The 23688-nt window shown below is 39.5% G+C and overlaps 1 protein-coding gene across 1 annotated transcript in view; it reads right to left on the bottom strand.

Moving 5' to 3' along the window:
• The window catches only part of KTN1 (kinectin 1), a 143428-nt gene that overhangs the window by 77772 nt on the left and 41968 nt on the right, over positions 1-23688 (bottom strand). Inside the window, exons 7-16 of the mRNA XM_007948366.2 lie at positions 20651-20757; positions 19706-19838; positions 17676-17763; positions 4794-4960; positions 4322-4390; positions 2695-2729; positions 1397-1487; positions 966-1034; positions 418-455; positions 76-157 (exon numbers count right to left, since the gene is read on the bottom strand). Of these exons, the coding sequence (XP_007946557.1) occupies positions 76-157; positions 418-455; positions 966-1034; positions 1397-1487; positions 2695-2729; positions 4322-4390; positions 4794-4960; positions 17676-17763; positions 19706-19838; positions 20651-20757 (879 nt within the window). The remainder of the gene's footprint in view (positions 1-75; positions 158-417; positions 456-965; positions 1035-1396; positions 1488-2694; positions 2730-4321; positions 4391-4793; positions 4961-17675; positions 17764-19705; positions 19839-20650; positions 20758-23688) is intronic.

Raw genomic sequence — 23688 nt, 5'->3', positions numbered from 1 at the left:
TAGGAGAAAATTATATAAGGGTGTTTTAAGAAAGTTATCATACATCAAAATAAGTTGACAAGTTTAATAACACACCTTAAATTCTTCCATTTTGTTTGAAATTTCACATTGTAGCTGCTCTTCAAGCAATCTTATTTTACCATCCTTAACATGAACACTATATGAAAAAAAGTTATCAATTACATTCAGAAAGTTTACACTGCTTATGTACACAGCTATCATTTATCAACAGCAATATTTTCCATAACAATTATACTTGAACATAAATCATATGAAGGGCTCTATGTACAGCAATCTTAGAAGGAAGGTCGGGTAATTTACTTCCGTAGTGATACTGCCTCGGAAACCCAAGGAGTTGCTATGAGTCAGGCCCGATTTGACGACACACAACAACAACATGCATAGCAATATAATCACCTTTTTTGCATCTTCTCCAGTTCATGTGCAGCAGCAGCCTGCATTTGGAATCAGAAGAAAACCGTATCATTTCTCAGGAAGCACTCAAATACAGTCTTTCATTTATTTTATAAATGAAAAAGTTTTATTTCCATATATTTGGAGTCAATAACATTATAGCAATATTGCCTATTTCTGTAATACTTTTTGCTGTCTAGTATTTTTAATTTGTCACTGATCAACTTTTATTCCAATAAAAGTTATAACCCTTTTAGATTAAGACAAAGCTAAAACTAACTACAACATTAGGGTTGTTTTAACTGACTCTTTTAATCCCAGGAGTAATCAATTCACTGGCTTGAATATTTAATTTCAACATGAAAATAGTAGTATCTTAATGGGTTGTGAAAGACATGGTCAAACGGAAGACACTTACAAAAACACACCATGCAGACAAACACGAGTATCAAGTACATAAATAAAATTAGGGATCACAATAAAATTGATTAGAAATAAGTATAGTCAAATTGAAATTCTGAGGTAAATTCTCAAAAGCAGTAAGGATCTACCTGTTCATTCGTCAGGGCCTGTAATTTTTGCACTTCAGCTTTTAATAAAAAATTCATATTTTGTATATCCTAGAATAACAAGGGAAAATATCAGAAATATTTAATATAACTGACTAAAGACTGCAAAGTATCTTGTACCTAGACTTAAGCAAAGATCTCAAATTACAATTTCCTAGTTAAATTTAAAAAAGAAACCATCAATTGCTATTATTTAGCATATTTCTCAATCAATTATTATAAATTATATCCTGTGAGAAAAGCCCACTGAGATTTTCTTCTTATAGGGCTAAAGAGGATTTTGTAGTCTACAAAGAGATGGGACAATTTTCATATGAGTTCTATTTTCTATTCTTCATAGACAGTCATACTTATTACAAGATTCAGTTTTGAGTCCTGCAAAATATTGTACCCATTTATAAGAATATCTATACCTTAAGTTCCTCCTCTTTGCTTGTTAAATGATCATGTTCATTTGCTAAAGAGTCTTCAGTCTGTTTTATCTGCTTATCCTTTTCCGCAATCCTTTAACAAGAAATACATTTATTCAATAAACTTTTAGAAATCAAGTCACAAATTAAAGGACTAAAAGCCTTAAACAGTGTTATCCTTACTTAACTAGTCACTCACAGGCTATACCTTTCATTCCTTTGTTTACTACTAACTGACAAATGCATTACTACAACTGTTTAAAACACACAGCCCTATTTTACAGGAAGGTCTGTGTATACAGAGAGAGACAGCTCAGGTGGAGGAGTGCATGGGAGGAAAGGACACAGGGAAAAGGTAACTCTGGGGAGGAAGTGGGAGGGGAGCTGTTGCAATGTGGGAAGTTGCAGTCAATGTCATGAGACAAAGTGTATGTGAGCTGCTGTATGGAAAATGAATTTGCTCTGTAAACTTTCACCCAAATCACAGTAGTGGAAAAAAAAAAAAAAAAAGTCCTATTTTAAAACTTGAGGTCAGAGAGGTTAAATATAGGCAGTCCTCGACTTAACGATGTTTCGAGTCATGTAAAACCTCACTTAAGACCATCTGAGTTTTTTTGGGGGTGGGGGGAGGTGGTATATCTTATCTTTAATAATATATACTACATACAATGTTACTGCAAATAATATGCTTATCATTCTCAGATGATTACTTACAGCTGTTTACTGTTACGATTTACTGTTCAACAAAACACTACTGTGTATCAGGTAATGAAAACTTAAAAAAAAAAAAGTATTTGAACTACGACAGAGTCATCAGAACAGAGTCCCATCGTAAACTGGGGACCGCTTGTAATTTGTTTAAGCTAACAGGGCTGGCAATGACAAAACCAGTTTTCAGGGCTTGTCAACTTGAGTGGTCCACGTCTATACAAAATTATACAACACAAAAAAACATAGAGCTTTGTTTTTTGTGTGTCCTACAATAAAGCTAGATACAGAGTAGCTGTAATACTAGACATAAAAACTTACTTCTACTCTCAAATTCCAATGGCTTCTTCCATATATGCTAAATCCCAAATGGAAAAGTTTCCCCATCCTTTTTTATAATGAAGACATAAACACAGAATGTCTAATGTTTAGAGACCAAAATCATTGAGCAAAAAAGAGCAAAAGTTGTTCAAAGTGTAGTTTCTAGTTATTTTCTGTACAAGTCAGAGAACAAAGTTAATCTAAGTGATCTCATAGGTATCTGTTAGTGGTGCCTAAGCAATTATAATGGAAATGGGGAAAAGCAGGCTTACACTTTATGTAATTCTTCAAGAACTGAAGCAGAAGCCTAAGGAAGAAAAACAGTGTCAACATAAAAGCATTTAAGACAAAATTTAAAAGGTGTACAATAATCATCACAACAGTTAAAAATTAAGAGAAATTAATGTATATATAGTTGTTAAGTAGCAACTGGTATATGGTGAGTGTCCTATAAATAATCACCATTATACTGAAAATAAGTTGGACCACCAAGAGCCAGTATTGTTGTTGTTGTTGTTATGTGCCCTTAAGTCGGACCTGACTCATAGCAACCCCTCCTTGGGTTATCAAGGCAGTATCACTATGGAAGTAGATTGCCCCATCTTTCTTCCAAGGAGTGGCTGGTGGGTTTGAACCACCTGCCTTCTGGTTAGCAGTTAAGTGCCTTAGGCACTATGCCACCAGAGCTCCTAGAGCCAGTATTAGGGGAACTATATATATCTTAAGACATTTCAAATGAAACAATTTGAAAGACCTGGAAATTATATAACTGATAAGACAACAAATAAGAAAAATAGTTACAAAGCTGGTTTTTCATCCCTATGCCTTTTCCTTTGTAACAACTTTCAAGTAGATTATTTCAACTAAAAAATTTACTTCATAACTAAGGTAACAATTGTTTGGGAATACACTCATCTTTACTTTTTAAAAGGTATTTACTTACAACTTTCTTTTAGTATTTAATTCCAAATAAATTTTCCAGAGTAATCACTTAGCTGATAATTTTAAGATTTCAATAAAGCTTGAGTTGATAATTTACATATACATAGATACTCATCCACCCAAACACCCTTTCCTATATTAAATAATTCTTTCCCAATTAATTTTAGAGCACAGAAAGCTAAGAAAACGATATGCAGGCTAGGGGTAGGGGGAACTTGCATGCTCAAAGCTGTGGGAGTTTAAGCTTGTCCGAACCTTAAAAACATGTTTTTACTGTTAAAACCACTTTCTTTATACACTGAAAAGTCAAATTTTTAAGTTAACCTAACACTGTTGCCACAAAAAACATTTAGAATTTTAACACTGAAGAACTGAAATTGAAATTCACAGTACTTATATTACGATAAGAAATATCTGCAGGTTTTTACCTTTTCTTAATACTATATAATTTATGTTCTAAAATATATATATAAAGTTACAAAACAATGTTGCTAAAGTATAACAGGTTTAATAATACCACTTGCAAAGCTCTGGAAAATTTCTCACTTATTAAACTGAATTGATACTTTTTCAAGCACAATCTGAAAGCAACAGTTAACTAACTGCTACTCCCTGAGGGTATAATAAGGTTTTTCCATGGCTAGTCAATATGTATAAACCAGTATTCTAAACATTTGGCCACTTCCTCCTGTTATGTGACAGGATTGTTGATGTATTTTTCCCCCATGGTAAAACCTCTCTAATACATTTACCAGTCATATCTGGATTTCTTTCTCAGTGTAATTAGCACTGTACATAATTATCCAAGTGCTCAGCACTTGTGAACATCATTATTAATTCACTAGGCTTCTCTCCTGACTACCAGTCCAGTGCTCCAGCACTCAACAGGCACTCAAACGTTCACTGAAATGGTTAGGAAGCTATTGCTAATAATAAACAGTGAGAAAATACCATTACCTGGGCTGCTATCTGAGAATGGAATTGCTGAATTTGAGTTTTCAAAGCCTCGTTCTGCTTCAAAATATCCTTTCATAAATAGCAACCAAAAAGGAGAAGAAAAAAGTACGCTATTAATACACAACGTATCAGAACACAACAAGTTACTGGTATATGTGTTTATATTCTGAAATGCATTATTTTAAACAAGGACCTGGCATTTTATTCTAAGAGTTAATTTATATGATAGAAATTAAGAATGCATTGTACTGTTCTTAATTTATCTAATGTAAGGCGCATAAGATGGTAGGTAATTACATCTTCAAACATACCATATTGTGGCATTTCTCATCTTTTGAGAACTGCTCAAAGGTTAAGGCATAATTACTCATCACCAATTCAGAATTAGGATAAGGTAGATACACTTTTTTCTACACACATACACCGACCACCGTCCAACTTAACTTTTTTTTTAAGAGTGAAAAATAAATACCTGAACTTGCATTTGTAGAGATTCTTCTTTGTTCACCCTTTTTTGCTCCGATTCCATTAACTGCATTAATCTTTGCTCCAACTGTTGTTTTGATACCAAGGTATCTGTAAGCTTACTATGTAGGCTCTGTACTTCATTTTCTTTGGCCACAAATTTACTCTGTAAATCTATAACAAATATTACATTGTACACATGTCTCCTCTTTCATCTGCCTACTCCTACTTATCTTTAGCTTAAGCATTATTTCTTCTAGAAAACTTTGCTTGAACCTCTCCGCTGCTTCTTGTTTCTGTATATTCCCTTCATGGCCTATGCTTACCTTTATCACAGTACCTGCCAGACAGCAATCTTTTTCAGGTGAAAGATTGCCTTTTCTCTATCTCTAAAGCTGTGTTCAAGGCTAGATACACAGTACATACTCAGTAAGTTTTAAATGAAGAGTTTATGAATATTTAAAAATAATCATTTCTTGAAAATATTCTTTATTTCACTAAAGATACTTTAATAAGTTATTTAACATATTCTCTGTAAATTTCATATATTCTCTTACCTACAGAACAGATGCTAAAGAAATCTACTCTCTGAAGAGTGACAAACCTCCCATCCTGGTTTAAGACAATGAAGTAAAGTAAAACTTTTCTGTCTGCTTCTCTTCTTAGAAATAAACCAAAAAGTTCAAGAAAAATGAGAAACAAACACAATCTTCAATGTAATCAGAAAATATGTGACCCCAAATCACAATAAATGAAGACAAAGTAAATGGGGGGGATAATCATTAACTTGGCAGAGAAGAGGAAAGAGAAAGTTTTCCAGAAATCATCAAAGGCTCAGGAAATAGAAATACCTACACTGAATTTGAGCTTTCAAAGCCTCATGCTGCTCCAAAATATTCTTTCATAAATAGCAACCAAAAAGGAGAAAAACTGTGTTATTAATATACACTGTATCAGAATACAGTGAGTTGCATAAGAAACACTTCTCTCACATCTGTCTAAATCAGAAATAAATGAATGAATGTGTTTTAAGAAAGCAAAATGTTACTTTCATAAAAGGATGCTAAGAACAGCATTCAACAAAGCATTCTTGAAAATTAACAAAATGATGGTTATATCTGAGATTAGAACAAAGAGCTAATACTTCTTATCAGCAACATTAAAAGTTAAAACACTGAACCATCACTTTCAAAATTCTGTGAGACTATTTTTTCCAACCTAGAACTCTGTATGTACAAACTACCAATCAAGTATAAATGTAGAATAAAAATATTTTCAGACACATATAAATTCAACAAATGTACTTCAAGATATACTCTCATAAAAATACGCTCTACTAAAATGAAGGTGGAAAGGTACAAAGGTAACAGTAATAATGGGATTGAGAAATAGACACACAAAAAAAGGTCTCAAGGAGACAGCTAGAGTGCTAACCTAGAAAAGCAGTAAGTACTATAAAGCAGGAAGTCTGAAGACTACATAATTATCACCAGGAAAAAATCACAACTTGGAGAGTCTTCAGCATCTAGTATGTTGAGAGACTGTGGGAAGGAAGGGGGAGGGCAGCTTAATCGCAGCTAAAATTTAAAACAATAAAACAAAAGATCAAGAAAGTGAAAAAAAAATAATTTGCTTTAGAAAATAAAATGTAAAGCCTTTTCAAGAAAAGAACTGCAGTTTCAATATATATATATCTTGGCTGAGCACTGAGTTACACAGTCATTGATATAATACTTGAATACAGATATAACCATCTCCTGAGTATAAGAGGAGGGTGGGAGGAATGTCATGGTAGTGCTAATAAGCCCTCATGGGGGGGGGGGGAAACAACAGAAAAAGTAACACAAAAGTTAACAGATGCCTAAAGTAACTGAACAAGAGATAACAGTATTTATTTAAAAAAAAAAAAAAAGGGAGAGTAGTAAAAATATAAATAACATGGTTACTTAGAAACATGAAAGAAAATACTACAAGCACTATGTGAAAGTTCAAAGTTATTGCTTCTAGTGAGAGTAAAGTGAGAGATTACTGTTTATAAAGATTTAGTGTTCAGCAAGATTTATGTGGTTTTCGTGGACAAAATATAAAATATTTAACTGAAAACGTAAACTAATAAGATTCAAACTTCGAATGTGAAGAAAAAGGCTTTCAAATATCCTGGGTATATTTAGATACTGAACCAGAGGAAAATTGCTCGGGTGTGGAGGGCAGATCACAGAGGGAACCAAAGCAGTCAAAAGAGGCAAAACTCAGCATGACTATTCAATTCTTTAGAACTCTGTTTTACTAGCTCGCCCCTCTCTTATGGGAGGCATAAATAATACGTATGATACTAGCTACCTTATCTCCCACTCATCAAATTTAGAATAAATGAGGAATGAAAGTGAGCATTTAGTAAGTAGGTAGCTATAAGCAAACTACTGAGGGGTGATAATGCCCTCACTCTTTTTTTTCCACAATGTAGGAAATGAATCATTTCTTAAAATAGAAAAAAGTTGATCAAGGAACCAAAGGAAATAACTATAGAAAGGAACACACAGCTAGGATCTCCTTAATCTATTAAGTAGCATCGTTTTGCAAAGCTGGTAGGAAACTTATTTTTAAAATCCTACGGAATGTCACAGAAATAAATATACTATCAAAGTGTAAAAGTTATTTTTATTGATAGCTATTTTTATTAAAAGGAGCTCTAGTCGCACAGTGTATAAGACATCTGACTGCTAACTAGAAGGTCGGTGGTTCAAACCCACCAGCCGCTCTGCAGAAGGAAGACCGAGCAATGTACTTCCATAAACATTTACCATCTCGGAAATCCAATGGGGACTGCTTTGAGTCGGCGACTCAATGGCAGTGGGTTTGGTGTTTTGTTATTTGTATTAAGCTGTAACAAAATGCCCAATTATAGTTTCTTCACAATGTAGAAGGGAGGAAATTTTACCCAAAACTAGATACAGCATACCTCAGAGAGATGGGTATGGTTTGGGACCATCACAATAAAGTGAATTATCACAATAAAACAAGTCACATAAAATCCCTGGTTTCCCAGTGCATATAATGTAGCCATAAAGTGTGACCCAGATCTGCAATCAGGAGACCAGGAGGATGAGGAAAACAGGCTTTATTTTAGCGACCGGTCAGGCTCAGCAGAATCACTTCCAAAGGCTGAACCCTGAATTACAGGTAGGCAAGGTTTTTATATATAGTTCAAAAAAGGGGTGGGGTAATGAGGCAGGTGTATGCTGCTTACCTTATTTGGCCGGATTCAGTTAAGTTTATGTGCAGTGTGTGGGGGGATTCTTGCTCAATGTAGTAGGCAAGGGAATTCCTATTCAACGATCACTCAACATTTTAGGCGGGAGGAGAATTTTTGTTTTGCTTGGTGCTTCATTCCTCCTTTTGATGCTAAGGGAGTCCTGTTCCCCTTAAAGCATCACTAGATGGCATCATCATATCTTGAGTTTTCATGTTGGGTTAAAGGTTGATACTTCCACATGGCTAACACCTGGGTAGCAAGATTTTCTCTCTACTACGATCTCTATGACTGAGTTAATAGATTTCAGGGCTATAGGGAGTATACATGGAGGATGATTGTAAGGAGTGAAAATAGGGCTGCTGCACCTGCAATGGTTTTAAAACCTACAAAGTTAGTTAGCCATCCATCTACGACCCATCCCTTCCAAGTTTGGACTGAGACGTGAGCTATTTTCTTCATCCTATCTGTTATTTCTTCAATGACCTTCCCTTGATCATTTAATTTCAGACAAGTTAGTGATGTTAAATTTGCCACAAACGCCACCCTCTGAAGCTAGGAGATAATCCAGGGCCACTAGATTTTGACAGATGGCTGCCCGTACCTGTGTATGTTGTTTGGTCAGGAAGTTAAGAGCCTGAGCTGTTTCACTGGTGATACTCTACCACTGCTTGTAATCTAATGATCCTGTTAAGCATATAAATTGGGATTTGGTAACCCCAGCTTCCATCCTCTGCCAATGTGGCCAGGCCATAGTACTGAATAATTCTTTCAGGAGGCCACTCAGTATCTTTCCAATCCTCTATTTGCAAGTCTCGCCGGAACCTGGTTAAATCATATACAGGTACTCTGAGTTTCTCCTTTTCATTGGGGTGAGAGAAAAAAGGAGGGGCAAATAGTTCCTAGGGTGCAGGTGCCGGTGCAACCAAGAGGGAGGTGGGCGTATGCCTTTTTCCCACAGTTCCAGTATAACCCTCCCAGGCCTGGTTAATAACTTGCAACTACAGGAGGTTATGGTACTAAAGTTTGCATATGGATTCTCTGGGGCAGTTTGGTTGTTCCCAGACCACCAGTAAGTATTATTTGAAGTTCCATTATGTATCTGTTGTTGTTGTTATGTGCCGTCAAGTCAGATTCGACTCATAGCGACCCCTCCTTGGGTTTCTGAGGCAGTATCACTACGGAAGTAGACTGCCCCATCTTCCTTCCGAGGAGTGGCTGATGGGTTTGAACCGCCAGCCTTCTGGTTAGCAGTCAAGTGCCTTAGACACTATGCTACCAGAGCTCCTATGTATCTGTACACTGGTGCAAACTAGATCCCCTACTTCTAGATTGTAGTTTTCCCCCCTTTTGAGCTATGCAGACATTACCAATTACGGAGTTTTTAGTTCCCAGGTAGATCTGCTTAAGGTATGTCTACTTTCATTGTATGGATGGGTTAAGTCTAGCTCCCTTGCTTCCTAGGGCCACTGGTCTCCCATGTTAGTTCCTCCACATACATAACAGTTTTTTATTTTTAGTTTTTTTTATTTTCTATGGTTTCTGTTTATTCCAGGAAAAAGTTACAGACAGCTGGGGGTACCTGGTTTGTCAGATGCTCTTGTAAATTCTGGCTTATCTCCTCATAAAATGAATGGAACAGGTGATGAATTTGTGTTTGATGAGTGTAAGTAATCAGGTTAATTGTCAGAATAGTACCTGTGTTGGACCCGGTCTCAGTTAGCTGGAGTCCCATTACACTAGGTCCATCCTTAAATCATTCTTTAGGATTGTAAATGGTGAGGCTGACTGGATTACAATTGCTCTGTGAGCAGTCTGAGCTAGTTACACCTTTTGAGAGGAAAGCGGTTTTCCCAGGGGTATGCCATGTGACCCAGCTTACACAAGACCAGTAAGGGCAATAATTATAGTCTTGGACCTGACATTCCCCCCTTCCGAGGGTATTTCCAATACCTCTGAGTATTATAGTTACTCCTAAGACACAAATACTTGTCCTGGTGCATATAATATCTAACCCAGTCCAAACTGTCACAGGTGCTTCAAGGGCAGGTATTGAGGCTGACTACCTTATAGGCATCAAATATTATTGAGACTGGAGAAGTCTGGGAGGAGACCAGAGACTTATTAATTAGTTGTCCAGTTGAGATAAAACTCCTAATCTCCAGACAATGTTCAGTTGGATTATGTTGCGGGTCATAACAGACCTTGATGATCTTGCAGTATAAATAAGTGGTTTGGTTATGTCTGCAGGAGGAGATAGCTCCCTGATAATTGCAATATGAATGACATATCAGGGTTTTCGTGACCCTGGACCCTGAGTGGGTTGTTTTGATACACTTTGTGCAAGGATCAGGAGAGGTAGAAACGAAGTATGGGGGAATATAAGCAGTAAAGTTCAAGGTATAGGGTAATGAGTCCCAGGACAGTCATTTCATGTGTTGAGTGCAGGTCCTTGGGCTTCGGCAGTATGTAGACCAGTCATCCCATGAAGTAACTAGAGCAGGGCACTGTAGATCTGTGGTTCTCACATCGCAGGGTCACCTTCAGAGGGTTCTGGGAGTAGCTTTCAATTTCCCAGGAGTCGTCAGAGTCATCAGGTATGGCCCTTTTAATTCTGGAGTGATGAATCCACAGTGTGACACCTACAACTTTACCAGCAGTTGGAGTGGACAGTATGATTATATAGGGCCCTCTCCACTTGGGGTTTAATTCAACTGACCCCCACTCTTTTACCCACATTTGGTCCCCTGGTATAAAGGATGTACAGAAATGCTCAATCCTATGGGGAGTCTTTCGCTATCCCGCAGTTTCTTCATTGGAAAGATTTACCTAACTGCAACAAGTGGGCCTATAATGCACCACATTCTGAGCAGTGCTATGGGTAACATCTGGATGCAGGTTGTCTGTGTTTCCTGGCAGAGTTCTGCTACCATGGTCTTGAGGGCCTGATTCATGTGTTCCACTTTCCCAGAGCTTTGTGGTCGATAAGCGGCATGCAACTACCAAGTGATTTTCAGGATGCGGCATAAGTCCTGGGTTATTTTGGCTACAAAGGCAGGGCCATTATCTGAGCTTATGGTGAGAGGCAGTCCATTTCTTTAAATAGGTTTTGGTAACTTCTGGAGCTTTTTCTGTTCTAGTTGGAAAGGTTTCTACCCAACCAGAGAAAGTACATACCATGACTAATAGGTATTTCTATCCTCCTGAACGAAGTAATTCTGTAAAGTCAATCATGATATTCTGGAATGGAGCCATTTCAGTTTCCTATACTTGTGGGGGACCATAGGTGCCTGTTTCGGGTTATTTTTTGTGTAGATGGTGCAACGGGCAATGGCTAGTTGGGTTAAAGTTGGTAATTTATGGATATAGAAATATTTTTTTTTTAACATATCACAGGTTGTGGTTTTTCTCAGATGGGTGTTGTCATGGAAGTCTTGTATAAATGGTGAGCCCACTGACCAGGGTATAACAATAAGATTCTCTCCAACTGTTTTCCATCCCCCGGGATATCTTTTCCTTTTTCCAAGGAAAGCCATTCCTGTTCCTCTAATGAATACTTTGGGGTCCACTCAGAAAGGGGGACAGGAAATAATGGACAGATATGGGTTTCTAATGTTTCTGGGGCCTCCATCACAGCTCGCTTAGCTTCAGCATCCAGTCTACAGTTCCCTTTTGCCACCTCTGAGTTTCCTTTCTGATGTCCCAGACAGTGTATTATGGCTACTGTCTTTTTGGGGCCCATACTGCCTCCAGTAATTTGAGAATTTGATTCCCATATTTGACTGCTTTCCTCCTGAAGTTAGGAGTCCCCTCTCTTTACATAATGCCCCATGCACATGAAGAGTGCAAAAGGCATATCTGGAATCAGTATAAATGTTGGCTGCTAGTCCTTCAGCTAGTTGGAGAGCTCGGGTCAGGGCAATCAATTCTGCTTTCTGAGCAGATGTGCCCTGGGGAAGAGGTTTAGCTTCAGTGGTCTGAGTGAGGGTTACTATGGCATACCCGGCTTTCCATTTGCTGTTTTCAATGAAACTGCTTCCACCCATGTAATAGGTGGTATCAGCGGTGGTGAGGGGAGTGTCCTTTAGGTCAGGTCGACTGCTATAGACTTCATCCTTTGTTTCAATTAAGAGTAAGACTGGATTGAGGGTTTGAACAGTTTCTACATGGATTCTCATGTTTTCACATAGTAGGCCCTGGTATTTCTGTATGCGGCTGTCTGAGAACCAAACATTTCCTTTGCACTCCATCAGGGTGAGGACTGCATGAGGCACCTTAACATGTAACTCCTGTCCCATGGGTAGTTTATCCACTTCTGCCACCAGTGGCTGCTATAGCTCTCAGGCAAGCAGGCCAGCCTAATGCAACTGAGTCCAACTGTTTGGATAGGTAGGCTACTGGCCATTAGCAGGAACCTAGGCTCTGGGTGAGGACCCCTACTGCAAACCCTTTTTGTTCACATACATATAAACAAAAGCGTTTTTCTGCCTTGGGCAGCCCCAGGCCTGGGGCTGAAAGTAGTGCAGTCTTTATGTCCTGGAATGCTTGCTGTTAATTGGGACCACAGGTTATTGTAGCTGTTGCTTCTCCTCTTAGGATTGCATAGAGAGGCTTAGTTGATGATAGCAAAATTGGGTATCCAGATGCAACAGAATCCTGCTGCCCCCAGGAACTCTCTCACTTCTCTTCAGGTAGTAGGAGTGGGAATCAAGCAGACAGACTCTTTTGGTGCTTGCCCCAAGGTTCATTGGCCCTGGGTAATATGGAAGCCTAAATATTTTATAGATTCTTGACAAATGTGAGCTTTTTTCTGTGATATTCAGTATCCCAGCTTCCCACAGGAGTCTAAGTAAGTCCAATGTAGCCCCCATCTGCATTCAGTTTCCAAGTCCATGCAGAGCAGCAGGTCATTCACGTATTGTAGGAGTGTTCTTTTGCCAGTTTCAGTTGGATATGATGGCAAATCCTGTCCAAGGGTGGCTCCAAATAATGCTGGAGCATTTTTGAATCTCTGTGGAAGATGAGTCCACATGTATTGAAGTTTATGTCCTGCTTCATCTTCCCATTGAAAAGCAAATATGGGTTGGCTTGTCTCAGCCAGTTGGAGACAGAAGAAAGCATCTTTTAGGTCTAGAACTGTGAAGTGAGTTGCCTGTGCTGGTATTAGTCCCAGCAGGACAAAGGGGTTCGGTACCGATGGGTGTATGGTGGCTACCACCCAGTTGACACCTACAAGTCCTGTACCAGGTGATACTCATCCAAGTTGGGTTTCTTCACCAGTAGTAGTGGAGTATTCCATGCTAACTGGCAGGGACACAGGGTTCCGTACTTAAGGAATTTGGTTAGGTGATCCCTTAGCCCCAGAACTGCCTTTTGGGGCACAGGGTATTGTTTCAACCTAACTGGGGTGGCCCTTGGCTTGAGTTCAACCAATATGGGGGGGTATATTTTGGGCTAAACCCAGTGGGTTTCCTTCTGCCCAGACTCCAGGGGGTTCCCCAAAGTTCAGATCCTGGTTTGGATCTGCTTCTGGCATACTGAAGATCCTCCACTCTTCTTCATGCGGTACTGTTAAGGTAAGATGCAGGTCATCTGGTTTTCCACTTTTAGATGAGGTATTTTTAGTTCCAATTGTCCATCTTGGTTAAAGGTGATTTGAGCCCTGAGATTCATAAGGTCTCTTCCTAGTAGTGGGATCGGACATGCTGGCATATAGAGGAACTGATGGTCAACATAATGGCCTCCCACATGGCACCACGATGTAGAAAGAAACAGCCATCACTTCTTATTTCCCATAGCTCCTACTACTGTGATTTCTCTGTCAGTAGTTGGGGCTATTGGATAGGTTATAACTGAATGCTCTTCCCCCATGTCAATCAGGAATCTGATTTTCTGATTGCCAACTTTCACTGTGACTGTGGGCTCCCTGGAGCATGCATGGGAGCCCAGTTGGCCCTAATCATCATCTTCGGGGTCCTGGAAGGAAGCAAGGCCAATCACTCCAGTATCAGTTTGAGGAGGGAGTCGTTTGTATCACCCCCCCCCATCAGGTAACATGTCATAGGTCTGAACTGGAGTCCCCTTCCTTTTGGCTGGACATTCATTCTTCCAGTGACCCTCTCCCTCACAATATGCACACTGGTTCCATCCCAAGGAGGGGCTGGACTGACGAATGACCGCTTGACTGCTGACTACTGCATGCCGAGACAAGGTTTTAGCTCCTTTCTTCCCTTCTCTTTCAGCCAGGGCAGCAACTAGAATTTCAGCTTTCTTTCACATCTTCTGCTCACTCGTTTGGCTTCTTGGTCCCAATTTATAAATACTCTAGTAGCAATTTCCAAAAGTTGGTTAATATTCATGCCTGGGAATCCCGCTTTTATCTGGAGCTTTCTTCTGATATCACTCTGCTACAAATGCGGTGTTGACCATTCACTGGCACCTTCCTGGTCAAATGGGGTATAAGTCCACAAGGCCTCACACAGCTGTTCATAGAATTTGGGGGGGCTTTCTTCAGGGGTTTGTAGAACCTCTGTAGTTTTACTCATGTTGATAGCTTTATGGCTTCCAGCCTTCAGTTCTTGTATAAGAGCTGTCTGGTATAGTTTGATATCTACTAACCACCCTTCATTCGGGTCCCACCCAGGATCTTCCTCAGGAAAACATTCGGTTGCCTACCTCTTGGCATCCTTTGCGGTTTCAGGGGCATTACCTCTAGCCACTGAAGGTCTCCTTGGGTTATTCTCCTCCTTTCTTCACAACTGAAAAGTGTTATGACAAGTTGGTGGCAGTCCTGCCAGGTGGGCCAATGGGTCTGCATGACTGACTGTTAACAGGTTGATCATGCCCTGAGGCTTCTCGGTGGAAGAGGGTGTGGTAGTTAAGGCTGTGTGTCAACTTGGCTGGGCCTGGTTGAGTGACGGGGAAGCTTTTGGTAGTTATTCCCCATAACAAGACTGGCAATCAGCTCCATGGTGGGCTCTACTAGAAGCAGCCGAGTAGCTGTTTTAGGGATGTGGTCTGCTTACCATATATAAGCAGCAACTTTGGGAATGGTCTCTAGCTTATGGCACATTTGAACCCTGCATGTAGTTCAGCAGCCTGCCATGCTGTGCCGATTCTGGGACCTTCAATGAACTTGAATCAATGGTCTGCCATGTGGTTTGGCAACTTCGGGACTGTGCCTTTTTACTTGTCAACCTTGGGCTTGTTAGCCTCAGCAGCCAACAGCTCAGTGAAGAAAAGCCTCCAGCTTCAGTGGGCTGGGAGCAGGAGGCAGAGCTGAAGGCCAAGGCTGAGGGGCTTTCATCTAGCCCCTAGAGCCTAGAACTTTGAACTCGGACTTAAAGCCTCCAAACTGTAAGAGAATAAACTCCTCTTTGTTAGGCCATCCCATTTGTGGTATATTCTTGTCAGAGCACCACTAGGTAACCAGAACAGAATATGGTATTGGGAGTGGGATGCTGCTCTGACAGATACCTAAAATGTGCAAACAGGAGTGGAGTGCATCCTTGACCAGAGACACTGGCAGAGAGACTCTGGCATGTGGCATAACAGATGGCAGCAGCAGAGCCAAGAGACTGGCAGAGAGATACTGGCACAGAGACCAGCATGAGAGAAGGCAGTAGCAGAGCCGAGAGACCAGCATTAAATAGCAACAGGCTTATCAGCCCACGAAGAAAGCCAGGTGCCACTGGATAGGCGGCTTCCTGGGGGAGTTGGTTGCCTTAGGGCATTAATTGGTAGACGAGATTGGCATGAGATGGAGTAGCAGGTTGGCCAGCCCACGGAGCAAGAAAGCTAAGTGTCCTCTGGGCAGGAACATTTCTGGTAAAGTCGGTTGCCCTCAGGCATTAACTGGCAGAAGCAGAGAGACCAAGGAAATGGGAAGCAGGGATGCCTCAGCCTTAAGGGTAGGACCATAGCCTCTGGGGGTGGAACCATCACAGCCCCCTAGGTTTCAGAGAGCCAGACCTTCACCAACTTGGTTCTGGAGTGTGGGCTGCTCATTCATGTGAGCTACTGGGACAGAGTCATAGCCGCTGCCCCAGAATGAGTGGGCAGCGCTACCATGCCCAAGAGAGAGAAGAATGGGGCCGACCAGACCAAACGAGTGAGGGTGACACTTACAGGAACTAGGGAACTGGAGCCACCCAGTGAAGGACATCTGTACAGATGCCAAGTTGACAAGGGGTGGAATTGTGGTAGTTAAGGTTGTGTGTCAACTTGGCTCAGCCTGGTTAAGTGGCTAGGCAGTTGGTAATAGTTATTCCCCATGATGAGACTGGGAATCAGCCCCATGGTGGGATCTACCACAGGCAGCTGAGTAGCTGCTTTAGGACTGTGGTCTGCTTCCCATATATAAGCAGCAGCTTTGGGAATGGTCTCTAGCTTATGGCACACTTGAACCCTGCATGTAGCCAAATTGTTGTTCAGCAGTCTGCCATGCTCTGCCGATCCTGGGACTTTCAATGGACTTGAATCAATGGCCTGCCGTGTTGTTTGGTAACATCGGGACTGTGCCTTTTTACTTGTCAACCTTGGGCTTGTCAGCCTCAGCAGCCAGCAGCTCAGTGAAGAAAAGCCTCCAGCTTCAGTGGGCTGTGAGCAAGAGGTAGAGCTGAAGGCCAAAGATGAGGGGCTTTCACCTAACCCCTACAGCCTGGCACTTTGAACTCAGACTTAAAGCCTCTAAACTATAAGAGAATAAACTCCTGTTTGTTAAGGTCATCCCATTTGTGGTATATTCTTGTCAGAGCAGCACTAGGTAACTAGAACAGAGGGATTATGTGTTTTCCAGTTGAGTAGGTCTGTGGTGGTGAAGGGCTGGTATACTAAAGTGGGTTTTCCCCTCTGTGGCTCCCCATCCACATCATATACTAGTGGACTCTGGACCTCCCTTAGGGGAGCCTGAATGGCCAGGGGGTCTTTTCTATTACTACTGGCTTGGCATGGCGGAGCAGAGGGTGCACGGGCTATGTAGGGTGGTGGATGGTCTATGTATGACTCTGGATCTGTCAGAATAGGTTTCTTTTCTTCTGGCTTCCTATTTCCCTGAGGGTACCTAGGGGCCACCACCACAACTACCATGAGTCAGCTCTGTTCCTCCTTACATCTCTTTAACCAATCTGGTTGGGTTTGGACTATATGTAGCCATAAATCTATACAAGAAAACTGATCAGAGTGCTGTGCTGGGCCAACAGTTATCTTGTGACAGACTGCCCTAACCAAATCTATGTCCAGGCTACCTTCTGAGGGCCACCCCACCCCAAAACTAGACCATTCAACTTCACATAGCATTCTAAGTTTGAATGGGGTCAGTCAGAAATCATAGTCCCCCTGTTGAAACCTTTCTTAAAATTCTTTATCATGAATTCTAATTCACATTTTAGGCAGGAAGGGAAATTGTTTTGTTTGCTGCTTCAATAAAAGTTACATTTACACTATACTGTAGTCTATTAAGTGTGCAATAACATTATGAAAAAGTTTCAAAATTTGAGAACTACCAAAACGCACCACAGCAGTATGAAGTGAGCACATATTGTTGGAAAAATGGACATTATCCGCAAAAAGTAATAAAGCAAAGAACAATAAAATCAAGTATGTCTGTACAAAACATACATGAATACCTCTTCCCATTACCTTGCTGTGCTGCCTCATGTTCTGCTGTTCTCTTCCTGATATAGCTCTGGACTTCTTCCCATCTTCTCTCAGCTTCCTGGAGCTGAACCTTTACATTTAAGAAGAAAGGACAAATAAGCACAAGACAAGGATTCAACAATTGCTTTAAAAATAATGTAGCCTTTATGTTTACCATTACGTCATAAAATTGCTTATTGCAACTAGTTTCCTATATTTTAATAAGATAGGCAGACATGCTCAGTCTGAAGTCATTTAATTATCAGCCATAGCCATTCTACAGGATTTACTAACGTGATTATTTCAAAAACTCAATTTTTCGCTATTGAATCAAGATAAGCTACTACTCATCTTTATCCAAACCACTTAGCTATGACCTGTTTTCAATAGTGTTCCTTCAGCTGATAAACATTCCAGAAGAATGAATGGTAACTTTATTGCTAAGTCTCAGAAAAAAAAAACTCAATTGCCATAGGGTCAATTATAACTCACAGCAACCCATACTTGGGTTTCCGAGGCAGTATCTCTACAGAAGTAGCTTGCCCAGTCTTCCTTCTGAGGAGTGGCTGATGGTTTGAATGGCCAACCCTCTAGTTAGCAGACAAATGCCTTAGGCACTACGCCACCACACCCCACTGCTATCAAGTTGATTCCAACTCAATGGACCATAAAGGACAGAGGAGAATTGCCTCACAGCTTCCAAGGCTGTACGACTTTACAGAAGCAGACTGCTACATCTTTCTCCCATGGTAGCAGCTGGTGGGTTCAGACCACCAACCTTTGTTTCCAACTGGGTGCTTTAACCACTGTACTTAAAATTCATTTTGTAAGGTACATGTATTTACACGACAACACTTCTATTATGACTATAATTTTTACCTTCATTTATCCATATCTGTGGAAAAAAGACTTCCATATCTAGAAATGCCAGCAATAAATCCAACAGCAAGATCAACATGAAATAAAATAAATGATAATTATATCGATCCCCCACAGAGATCCATGAAATTACCCACACTATTTTCTACATTCAGTTATTCTCAAAGCCCATTAAACTCCTAAAAGAACCCTGGTGAAGCAGTGGTTAATGCACTCGACTGCTAACCTAATAGTTTGAGGTTTGAATTCACCAGCTGCTCTGTTGGAGAAAGATTACTGTGAGTTGGAATCAACTCGACAGCAGACAGTTTTACTGTGGAACTGATATCAAGATACAACTCTATCAATGGTCTAGGTAGGAATCTGTCTAACACATAGAAGTTGCATTTAACTTATACAAACTGAACTACAGTTCCAACAAACCCTTTCCCCAATTAAAAAAAAAGGAACAGATAATTCTTCTAAGCATTCCATTTACTATACATACACTCTAGAGTACACATAAATGAAAGAAATATGCTCTTCCCAAAGTCAGCCTGAGCAACCTCAGCACTTCTTCATCTTATGCTCAAGCAAAGGAAAGATCAAGTAGAAAAAAAGACTCACTGAAAAATCCAAAGGTAGGAATGATCTAAGAGATTTTAACAATAATGTCTATATAAGATTTATGTATTACACATGTAGACCTTGACCCCCATTTATATAAAATTCTACTATTCAGACCTGTCAATTAGCCAATTTCATTTTTCCTATCTTCGAACAGTCTTTAACTTCAAATTCAAGCCTATACTCAATTGTTTCACCAGGACACAGGCATCCATGTAGGCAGAGTACCTGGACTACAAGTACCAATCAGCTTCAAAGTACATTTCCCAAACCTATATACACATTTGGGAGCTCTGGTGGCATAATGCCTAAGGCATTTGACTGGTAACCAGAAGGCTGGTGGTTCAAACCCACCAGCCACTCCTCAGAAGGAAGACTGTGCAATATACTTCCATAGTGATACCACTTCAGAAACCCAAGGACCCAAAGTCGTTATGAGTCAACTATAACTACCAATTAGGCTCCAAGTACATTTCCCAAACCTATTTAGGTTGTTGAACTAAATATCTACACTATTCATGAAAAAAATAAAAGTAGGTATAAATCACCTTCAACTGAGTAACTGCTTGCTCTGCATTCTTCTTTTGGACCTCCTCTTGTTGTAGCTTTCCTGTTTTCTCAGTAAGCTCATTCACCAATCTAGCATAATCCTGGCGCAGTTTATTTAGTTCAGCGGACTGCCTAAAAACAGTAACTGGATTAAGAATCTTCCATTATTAAAAACACAACTAAGGAATAAATAAAATTTATTTTGTATTAGTTTTTCTGAGCTACTAATTTCACTTATAGCTACTGAAAAGAAACACTAATAAAAAACTAAAAATAGATCAAGCTCAGTGACTATAATTCCTGAATAGTCTCATTCTAGTGACAAATGTACAAATTCTAAAACCAGTATAAAATAACAAGAAAAATGAATGACCAGAGTTCATAAGCATGAATATATAAAGCATCACTCTCAAAGTGGTCTTCTGAAAACCAATTAAAATCAACTGGTCAGAGGGCTTTCTTACTCTGTGTATATATACTAGTCTTTCTCAAAGTATGGCCCAGAGCCACCTATGTTACTATTAACAAGGAATTTGTCTTAATATGCAGATTCCTGGGCTCCACCTTACAGTCAATGAATCATTAACCTTTTAAGGATAGAAATCAGGAATTATTATTTTTATTTATTTATTTTTTTAACTATCATACCAGCTAAATAAGTATCATTCATTTTAGAACAATGAAGTTTGAGACTACTTAAGGGGATAGTATAAAACTTGTAAATTTAGTCTCCTATAAATTTACAGACCGTTCCATTGTTGTTGCTAGTATTTATCATAAAAAGCAATTTAGCTGAATTAGTTCTTTACATAGTAAAAGAGAATTGTTTTTGAAAACTGACTCACTTGAGAAACAAATGTCTAATAAATTACTAGTAAACACCACGATGATGATCCAAAAAAATACTCTGCCATTCAAATGAAATAAAGCATTTGGAAACATACTTGCTTTCCAGTTGGTTTGTAGTGTTGCTGACAGCATCTCTAAGTATACCATTTTCCTGCTTCAAACGAGCTCTCTCTTCCTCCATCTCCTCACGAAACTGCTGAAACTAAAATTATTTTACACAGCTAAGATTTAGAAAACAATGACTGCCAAGACTAACTTTCAACAGAAACTCTTTTATGATGAGAACACACACAAAAAAGCACCAATAGACTGAATTTTGGTCCATTTTTCGCAAGTAAATAAAAACATAAAATTAAAAGAACTATATATATATATGGGAGCTCTGGTAGCATAGTGGCTAAGACACTTGCCTGCTAACCAGACGACTGGTGGTTCAAACCCACCAGCCACTCCTCAGAAGGAAGGTTGGGCAACCCTACTTCCGTAGTGATACTGCCTCGGAAACCCAAGGAGGGGTCGCTATGAGTCAGGTATGACTCGACGGCACATAACAACAACAACATATATATATATATATATAGATAGATATATAGAAATATATATATATATAGATATATTTTTTTTTTTAGTGATAAATGCAAAGAAAATATACAAAGTCACAGCATTCAAGAACACAAGGCGATGTTAACTACTATATTTGAAATACAAAATAAGCACATGCAGTGATAATATTCACAACTAAATGATGACTTAGAATTTCCTTCCTACTCAAGAGACTTTCCTGACCCTAGAATATTACCAATTTTCTGTTGGCATTATATTTTTCAATTAAAGTTTAAAAATTGAAAATAAGCTCAATGTACTTATACCAGGGCCAAAATTGAGCCATAATCAAATACATAGCAATTTCATTACACAAAAATCCACTTACTTACTAAAATATTCTGACCTCTAATTTTTCATTTTAGAATTATAGAGTCAGAAAAATAAAGAATATCAAATCTTATTTCCACATAAGGATGTTTCTTCTTTCAAACCAAACTCATTGCCATCTGGTCGATTCTGACTCATAGCAACCCCCTTTGAGTTTCCAAAGTAGTAAATTTTTACACAAGTAGATTGGCCACTCTTCCTTCCATGGAGTGGCTGGTGGGTTTGAACTGCAAACCTCCTGGTTAGCCGTCAAATGTCTTCGGCACTATGTCACCAGAGCTCCTTACTAGTATGTGAAATAACCTTATCAATAATTCTTATTCAATTTAGTCATAAAATCTATTCAAGAGAAATTAAAGTATATGTTTCTATTTTGCAGTGAACTGCAATCAAACTGGAATCTATCTTGGCCTCTATACAGAAATCAAATAAAAAATTTAAATGATGACTCAAACATCTTTCCTTACCAATAAAAGAAATTACTAAAAGTACCTGATTAACTTTCAAATGAACTACTAACATTTCAAATAACGTAGGAATGAAGAGGAAGAAAAAATTTACTTGAAGCTAGGAAAGGTAGTTCTTCAATAATCTGAATAATAGAAGAGAAACTATTCCAAATGGCTGGAGTTGCAGCTACCACTGTCAACCACTCAGAGGGGGATCTCTGTAGGAGATCCTGGATAGACTGGAAGAACAACGTGGATTTTTTTAAAATCATAAAAAAAAAAAAGAAAAAAAGAAACAAGCAAAAAAGGTGTGTGTGGGGGGGGTGGGGTGGAGAACACCAGGTTTGCCAGTCTGATACACCCTGGTTCTGAGACTATGGCCCCTAGCTGCCCTTCAGGTCTAGAACTGAACCCACTCCTGTGGCTTTCAGCCAAAGAAAAGACAGGCATATGAGCTAATAAACATTTCCATTAGGTAGATACATTCCTTAGGAGCTCTGGTAGCATAGTGGCTAAAACAGTTGACTGCTAACCAGAAGGCTGGCGGTTCAAACCCACCAGCCACTCCTCGGAAGGAAGGTTGGGCAATCCTACTTCCGTAGTGATACTGCCTCGGAAACCCAAGGAGGGGTCGCTATGAGTCAGGGCTGACTCGACGGCACATAACAACAACAACAAGTAATATGACCAAAGCAGTATTTTACAAAAAAAAATTAATCAGGTATCAGTTGCATGTTAGAATGAAAATGAGAGACCCATTAAGAAAGTTCTGTAATTACTGCAGTGAAAAATAAACTAAGTTGATAAATAAAAACTGGATGGAAAACTAACTGGGCAAACTAGCCAAGAGAGAGAAGTGAAAGGCTTCAAGTGTTAAGCATAATAATGCCTCAAAATATTGGAAATATTGGCCGATCAACAAATTGATTTTAGACATATATTAGATCTGTAGTGATAACAGAACTTCCAAATTGAAGTATTAGCCAACAGATAGAAATACTATCTTCAAAGTTATTGATCCAGAAAACTCCAGTAAAAGGAGGTATTATGAGCCCAAGAGCCATGGTAGTAAAATGCTTAAACGCTTAAAGCACTTACTACTAACCAAAAGGTCTGTGGTTCAAAGCCACCAGCCACTCTGTAGGAGAAAGATGTGGCATTTGACTTCCATAAAGATTAAAAAGCAAAATCAAACTCACCACCGTTGAGTCACTTCTGACTCACAGTGACCCCTCCTTGGGTTTCTGAGGTGTTATCTCTGCGGAAGTAGATCACCCAATCTTCCTTCCAAGGAATGGCTGGTCAGTTTGAACCGCCAGCCTTCTGATTAGAAGTCAAATGCCTTAAGCACTATGTTAACAGAGCGCCCCCATAAAGATGACAGTCGAGGAAATCCTTTGGGACAGTTCTACTCTGTTCCATACTGTTGCTATGAGTTGGCATCAATTGATGGCACAAAACAACATTATAAGCCCACTTAGAAGCAGAGTCAAGTCATGTTAATAAATAACCTCTTTATCAGTAATAAAGATGGTATTCTGACGTATTAATATTACCAAAAAATACCTGGTCCAGACCTAACCAAAATCATGAAAATGGATGATATATGGAAAAGAGCAGGAGAAAGAGGATTAAAAGACAGGAAGCCAGACAGAGGAACAGTCAGCCACATTGACCCAGGTGGGGGGGATACGAGAGGTCTGCAACAGCAGGACAAACTTGTCTGTCGGTTTGTCCTACTGTGGTGACAT

Source organism: Orycteropus afer, unplaced genomic scaffold (genome assembly GCF_000298275.1).
Source record: "Orycteropus afer afer isolate SDZICR_OR568_19922 unplaced genomic scaffold, OryAfe1.0 scaffold00214, whole genome shotgun sequence".
NCBI lineage: Eukaryota > Metazoa > Chordata > Mammalia > Tubulidentata > Orycteropodidae > Orycteropus > Orycteropus afer.
The sequence above is the reverse complement of the archived record's forward strand: the minus strand, read 5'-3'. Positions and strand labels throughout refer to the sequence as shown.